Source organism: Blennius ocellaris, assembly GCF_963422515.1.
Source record: "Blennius ocellaris genome assembly, chromosome: 14".
Taxonomy (NCBI): domain Eukaryota; kingdom Metazoa; phylum Chordata; class Actinopteri; order Blenniiformes; family Blenniidae; genus Blennius; species Blennius ocellaris.
In genome coordinates this window covers 10399569-10407647 of record NC_137663.1, presented here as the reverse complement: position 1 = coordinate 10407647, position 8079 = coordinate 10399569, and the positions used below count along the sequence as shown (strand labels likewise).

Here is an 8079-nt window from a genome sequence, read left to right as displayed (position 1 = left end):
GAATTTCCGCTCTTGAATAACAGCACCGACAAACAACTCACTACTGAGAGAGCTTTTAGAGAAATAAAGGAGAGCAGGAGAAAGTGAGGGTGAGGGCGAGAAGAGTTCTCAGGAATAATACAAAAAGGAAAACACAGAAACAGCATCAGGACAAAAATAACCCCAGGACAAGAGATGTTGTGAATCCCAAAATCGGGGGTAGAACATGATTAAAATCTCTTATCTCAGCAAACCTTTCCAAGCACCAACATGGTTATTTGAATAACCCGGTATCTTGACAGCCAGGGATGGAGAAAGTACTGTGACACGGTTGTTTTTGTTTATTATGGATAAACACGTACTCGGGATGCAGTGATACCGCTTTTTTAAAGGACAAGTACGAGTACTAAACTTTAGCTACGTACCGATACAAGTACTTATTATGCCATTAAGCCTAATGTATACTATGGATGCAAATAATACACAAAGGCTCTGCACAGCCTCCACATTGACGCCACACACACCTCCAGCAGCCTTGAAGGCTTCAAAATACTACTGTGTCGACACATATAGCAGTGTGTAGACGCTACTGAGTAATTGAACTAATGAGTGACTTCGGGCTAACTCTGCTTGTCCAAATGTCACTGGTGATTAAGTTGCTAGTGTTGTACAAACTACCTTTTGCCTCTTCTTAATATTTTGACAGATCATTTACAGTCTGCCTTGCGTTTGTCATTATTATTATTAAAGAATGTTCAAACTGCTGACATTGCTTGAGCTGTCTTGCCTGCCTCCTGGCATTGTTGATGAATGGTAATGTTCAGACCCACGACTGGTATCAGTGCATCTTTAGTTATTAGTATAATGAAAGAACAGAAAAGGAAAAAAAGTGTCCAAATAGGCTGTCAATACACGAACAACCACCATAAAAGCTTCAGTGTTGGTTCTTTGTGCTCTATTGTCTAAAAGACAATCTCTCATTTAGGCCTGATGAATAAAGTATGCATGCCTACATATGTTTGCACACATAGATTAAAAAAAAAAAAAATTCTTAATCAATGCTTTTCACTTACCATTTTAAAGATAATGATTCAGAGGTGTATAAATTAAAATTAAAATTAAATATGTTGAATCAATCACATGTGAGCTAAAATAAAACAACAAAAACTCTTATCTCGTATTGGATGTCGGTGGAGGCATCATAAAGTCATAACAGCCATTTTAGTGCCTTGCAAGTTGTAGAACAGGCAGAAATATGTACCATTATATTATTTATATCATACAATATTTATGGCTAACTGTGACAGACTGAATCAGGGTCGTGAACCCAGTTTCACAGAAACAAAACTTTATAAAAACTAAACAATTCTCCACAGCTTTGTATAATATCAGTTCATAGATATGAGTTGACAGAGCTGCATAGTTCACATTTAGTTTAGTAAATATATAGTTTTAGTTGGCGTTTTGCGTCCAAAATAATGATGCTAAATGGATGTTCACAGTCCGTGGCACTGGCAGCTGAAAGGGCACAGAGCAAATCAGAACACTCTACTGGGTCTTCATTCCGAGACGAGAAGTTTCCATTCATTGGAGCCGATCCCAGTTTACCATGGGTGAAGGCAGGGGACACCACGGACAAGCTGCCAGTCCATAAGTCAAACACTCTCAGACATAATCGTATTTAAGGGCAATTATTGGTGTATCTTTTTTATTATTACATATATATATATTCACCAGTTAACTCTAAATGTGTGTTTTTAGACTATGCAAGGGCACCAGAGTACCCAGAAAAAAAGCCCAATAGGGAGAACAAGCAAATTCAGAAAACAGTCCCATCCTGAACCCAATAAAGGGATATATTCAATGTGGGGAGAGTGCTGGCCACTACAACGCTGTACTTCCCCATTCATTCGTTCATTCATTCATTCAGATTTTACTTTAATTTGCCTCTGTGAAAGGAAATCCAATATTACGGTGGTAATACAACACTGAATTGTTTGAGTAATGAGGGAAAATGCAGATTCTTATGTACAACTGAATGCTGTGGCACCGTGACCCTTAAATGCACACGCTGAAAAGAAAATCATTAAAACCTAATTTGTATGCTCTGCTCCATTGCACTGCAAACAAGACTGTGGTGCTGGTACACAATGTGCTTGTTTTTTTTTTCTTTCTTTTTCTTAAGTTGATTTTAACAATACATCGGTTTTATCTTTAGTTTTCTTCATTTCGCTGTTTCAATTCAGCGTTATACATTCTCTCTGTGGCTGATATAACCAGCATCTTGTAATTATTAATATCTAAAGACCAATGGGGAGGTGTTAGCTTTACCTATCACTCTACAGCGAGTTATCTCATTTCCTCATTGTGTGCTGAACCGCTCTGAAGAGGAACCCAGGATATGGTGCGTTGCATTGTAATATCTTTCCAGGCCAATTGGTATTCTGCCTGAGCCTCGGATAAAAGCAGCGCTTGCTTTCTCACTCATTTACATTCTGACCGATCTATCACGCGCCAAAGAACAACATAATATGTGCTCATATGGACACACATGGTCACTTACTCTCACATTCAGATCTAACGTGTAGCGTTATTTTTATTGTCCATGAGGATGCTTTTATTCTCCCTTTTGCCTCCTCCCTTCATCTCCTAGGCCTTCTAAACACCTGGTGACCCACACACTGCAGCTGCTCTAAATGGGATTCAGCCACCTTGATCCTCAAGGCCTGTGTCTGTAATTAATCACTCAGTCCTTTCAAAGGAAAACGGGCTATTGAATGCTGACACTGTTGCAAATGGTTTACTTTTACTTTGTTTTTGTTTTTTTTTATCTCAAAGCTATGTCTTTACAAAATTGTATTGTTATTATCTATTCAATCAACACATTTTTTTTAATTATTGGAAACAATGTCATGCTATTCGATTACAAACTACTGATAAAGTAACAAAGAAGATAAAATGCAATGTAAGAAGAAAAACAATGAATTTAAATCTCTCGTGGATTAGCTGCTCAAATGCTTAATATATCATAAATTTGGCCACACGATGTTGTTATGGTCACCTTCGTTGGAGTCTTTGTAAGGTGGAGTCTGCATGTACTCCTGGAGTGTGGGTCTTTTCCAGATGCTCTGGTTTCGTTTCTCAGTCCAGAAACATGCATTTAAGGTTTGTTCAGCTGTCAGAGTTTCACACACGCTTTTGGCGACAGAACAATCATTGGCAGTTCAAGCGTCATTCTTTGTCTTGGACAATTGATCCAAATGGGAATTATCATCTTGTGCCTCTGCTTCATGGCGATGGAAGTTTTGTTTTCTGCAAAATCCAATGCCTCTACCCTTCAACTACCCTTTTGTAGGCATCCTGGAGACACACAAACTATCCTACCATGATAAGATAGTGATGACATGAGGATGAGCATTTGAGGGGAACTGATGTCTCAATTGATCGTAGTTGTGAAAGTGAGTGTAGGTGACCGTATTTGCACTGAGATGGACTGGAAACCTGTCCAGAGTGTAACCTTCCTTCTGCCGTAGTCAGCTGAGATCAGATCCTGCAATCCTGACTTGAAGAAGTCAGTATAGCTGCATTGCAATTATATTAACTAGCTATTTTCTTTTCAAATTGTTCAGCTTAATCTTGCATCATTTAACAATAACTCTGGTTCAAATGTGTATTGATAGGTATTTCAGATATTTTGTGGCACTTTATTAATATATGTCAAAGTTATTCTTTAACATCACTATTCTGTCTCTTTTTTTTTTTTCAAATTCAATGTCACATTGCTTTATTGAATGAAGCTTCCCTGTTTGACAAGAAAAAAAAAATTTACATGTCGAGTGGCAGGTGAACAACAAATGAAGCTGTTTTCATTTTAACATCACCTACAAACAGCGAGAACCTAGTGAAATGGAATCAAGCTGCCAAACTGTTTATGCAGCACAATGAACCAAAAGTAATAAAGTAGTGCCCATGGGGCTGTATCCATACATTTATTCATCTCTGAAACCACAAAATGTGCGAGCAAGAATGAAAAAAAAAAAAAAAAGGACACACAAACACAGACCATAAGAGCTGCATGCCACAGAGAAGGATGCTGGCGATACACAGGCACAATTCAACCTGCACACACACACACACACACGCTCATTTATTCAGAAGCACACGTACACATGGTGCATGCACACATGTTGTGTAATGCCTTGGGCACAAGCCACAGTTCACATTTTACACTTCACATGCTGTGTTCGAGGAGATAAACAGTTCATCCAAACCCACATTAAAGACCAAAGTCAGTGAACCTGTTTCATTTGGTTCAATTCCTCACATCTGATTGACGGACTTCAATTCTGGCTTCTTGTGACCAATACAATATTCATCTAATTTATGTTTGACAAATACTACCAAGTATAACTACATTTTAGAAAAATCCATATGGGAAAATATGACCTCTTTAGCATACAATAAAAAAGAGGTCATTTTACAAAGCATTCTTGCGTAAGATTTTTTCAAATATCTCAGACTGTAGGTGACCAAGGATCAGGTCATGTTTGTGCCAGGAATGGCATGCAGCGTAAATAATTTGCCAAGTTGAGAGTGCAAGTAGCAATGAATTGTTGTGGCGACCCCTGTAAAGAGAGCAGCTGAACTTTTGGAGGCATAAGAATAAGAATTCAAATAAGGCAAATAAGAATTCAAGGAGGCTGTTTGGATAAACATAATGAATCATGGATGCATGTTAGGGAACCAATGTTTTATGTTTTGGTTTTTGGTTTTTTCAAAATGCTGAATCTGCTTTGGGGCAGACTTCTTACACACTATAACACCAAAAATGCACAGTTCAGGACAGATGCCAACATGTACTGTCTGGCAATGATTGCTGTGTATTTACATAATATCAACATATAGTAGTTGCTTGTATCGCCACATCAGACATCATTAGGATATACAAATATCACAGATGATTTAATGAGTTCCACATTCCAGTATTCTCCAGGACATTGTGAGACTTAAGCTGTGAAGCTTGTATCTCAATAACAGTGAGTCGGCAGACTGTTAAACAAATACTGTAAAAGAATAACATAACACTGAGGATGCAGCCAAGTATTAGGACAGACAAATAGGATGGCAGGATGAAGAAGGTAAAGAATAATACAAAGCGTCAGTAAACCAGGTGGAAGTGGCTGCAAGTGAAGACCGGGTTGTTCAGTGTGTGTGGGACTTTATGTGTGTGTGATTGGCTTCTGGATTGAAAGCAGGGTGTAGATGAGCTGAGCAAAGGTTGAATGCGGTGGGAAGGTTTGATTAGATTGTAGGTCTGGCTTGCATGGCTGAATTAGTGTGTGTGTGTGTGTGTGTGTGTGTGTGTGTGTGTGTGTGTGTGTGTGTGTGTGTGTGTGTGTGTGTGTGTGTGTGTGTGTGTGTGTGTGTGTGTGTGTGTGTGTGTGTGTGTGTGTGTGTGTGTGTGTGTGTGTGTGTGTGTGTGTGTGTGTGTGTGTGTGTGTGTGTGTGTGTGTGTGTGTGTTCTACAGTTGGAGAAGAAGGAATGAAGGAATGGACCAGCAGCCGGTTAACCTCTGTCGGTTCTGTTCGGTGACTTTAAAGACAAAAAGCTCGTCCTGCAGGACGCTACAACAGTAACGCACAGTGACGTGGATAAGTAACTTTAATCTGATTACTGGTTTGGAAATAGCAACAAGCTAGATTACTGCTTCTCAAAAAAAAAAAAGTTGTTATATTAGAGTCACGCGTTCCTTCCTTCAGACTTTTTTGTTGTTTTTCTCTCCCCGTATCAAGCATACAGGTCTCGTCAATCCTTTCCATAGGAGCTGTTTCCCAACTAGTTTGATGAGTTCCGAGTTACATGAAGGCAGCATATAATAACAATAATAATAATCAATCATCATCATCATCATCATCATCATCATCCCTACAGCAATGGCACTATTAATCGTATCACTGTACCTCACAGGAAGTTTTAACAGTAGTTTATGGTAACAATAAAGCAGTAACTCTCACTCAATAGCATCTTTTTTTACATATAGGAACAGTAATCAGGAAAATGAATTACATGTTCGCTCTCATTACAACTCAATGAAAAAAACCCAGAAAGTTGTCATTCTGAAACATATAATCAGATTCAGTTCTGCATAAGGAGAAAAACTCACAAATATTGCTTCAAGGTAAAGTAGAACTGTGAAAATGAACCGAAAGAGTGCTATGCAACATAAACAGCTTGAAATGAACATTTGTGTGATGATGTTCATCGCTACTCTTTAAAACTACTGCCAGCAGATCGAACATTCTAGTGTTGGAGCGTGGGATACTAACACATGCTCCTTGTCGTTTTCCTTCGCAATGCTATTAGGAATGTTGATGCTTTTTCTCTGTGGTTCTATTGTATGAAGTCAGAGTATCACAATTTCATATAAGAATAAGCCATTTCACCTCATCAGAGTCACCATCCTCATAAATAAGCATATCTTCTCGCTCCGCTCGGTGTAGTTGTTGTTGTTCTTTTGAGTTTGTATAGTGACACATTCCCATTTTGATCTGCTTTTTTTTTTTTTTTAATGATTTAACTCAATGAAATTTTTCTTCTGCATTTTGTGGGCAGATCTTGGCCAAAGGAGAGCTTCAGGTGTCGGACAAAGAGAGACAGAGTCAGCTGGAGACGATGTTCAGGGACATTGCCACCATCGTGGCGGAGAAGTGCGTTAACCCCGACACCAAGAGGCCGTACACGGTCAGCCTCATCGAGCGAGCGATGACGGACATCCACTATTCCGTCAAGCCGAACAAGAGCACCAAGCAGCAGGTGAGATTTCAGCGAAGATCTCGACGAAATGACATTTACATTGCTTTCCACACAAGTGGCGTGAGCCAAACACCGCTGTGGTTTACTTTCTCACAAATCCACATCATGGATGTTCCTCCAGCTGTGTGACGCTTACACGTCATAATGAATATAAGTACCTCATTGAATCTGTGCTACTGAAAATGTAAAATTCTGTTCAAACAAGGTGAACTGAATGAAGGGCCCAGTCAGTGTATATCTCCATGTAAGAAATAGTCCAAATGATGTCTGTGAAGAATCACAGTCATCCCGGTCATGTATATTATATATTATTTTCAAATGTCATGAAAACAAGTAGATCTTTATCCAAAACTTCTGCGTGCAGGGAGCATGGCATTATAATCCTGAACTGATTTATGACCCTAGCTGTAAGAAGCAAATAATAATAATACATCAAACTCATGGAGCACTTTTTCCTAACACTCAGATGCTTTACATAGCAAAAACAAAAATAACCAGAAATAACAATGAAAATAAAGTAAGAGTTTAGGAAAAGCAGGTTTGAACAGGCGGGTTTGAAGTTCTGTTATGAGTCGGTGTTCCTGATGGGAACTCGCTGAGCTCCATTGACGCTGTCGAAACAATGAATATAAGAGCTGTCTGCTTGTCAAACTGGCGTGTTGTCGGGTTCTCAGGCGCTGGAGGTGATCCGACAGCTGAAGGAGACCATGGAGATCCAAAGAGCTCACATGAGGCTGCGGCTGGTGCTGCCCGCCAAGGACGGCAAGAGGCTGAAGGAGAAGCTGAAGCCGCTGCTGCAGGTGGTGGAGAGCGAGGACTTCGACGAGGAGCTAGAAATGGTGAGTTTGGTTTCTTTAGAATGCTCAGCCGTGCTTCCTCGTGCTCTGTCTTTTTCCTACAGTGATTCCTACAGTTTGACTCTATTAAACTGCCTCTCTCAGGTCTGTTTCGTGGATCCCGGCTGCTTCAGAGAGATCGACGAGCTGATCCGATGCGAGACGAAGGGCCGCGGCTCTCTGGAGGTCGTCAGTCTGAAGGACGTGGAGGAGGGAGACGAAAAACTCTAGAAAGCCACCCAGTGGGGCCTGAGCACCGTGTCCACACTAACCTGCTTCACCGAGGCACGACAACACATTACGAGAACTGACGCAGCTCGTTTCCAGTTGAGTTAAATGACCCAAAGTGAGAGTTTGTGATTTGAACGAGGTGTGCAGTCTATTTTGAAATCAGCATTTCTAACTGAATTCAAAGGCTGGTTCTGATCTTTAACTATGTCTTATTTATTC

At 40.0% G+C, this 8079-nt stretch overlaps 1 protein-coding gene across 1 annotated transcript; it reads left to right on the top strand.

The window, feature by feature from the left end:
- Positions 1 to 5108: 5108 nt before the first annotated feature.
- Positions 5109 to 7860, top strand: LOC308139490 (ribosome maturation protein SBDS-like; the record flags this gene model as incomplete). Its single annotated transcript, XM_080508951.1, has 4 exons — positions 5109 to 5117; positions 6593 to 6793; positions 7468 to 7632; positions 7735 to 7860. The coding sequence occupies 4 exons, from the start codon at positions 5109 to 5111 to the stop codon at positions 7858 to 7860; spliced, it is 501 nt and encodes a 166-aa protein (XP_080365077.1).
- Positions 7861 to 8079: the final 219 nt, after the last annotated feature.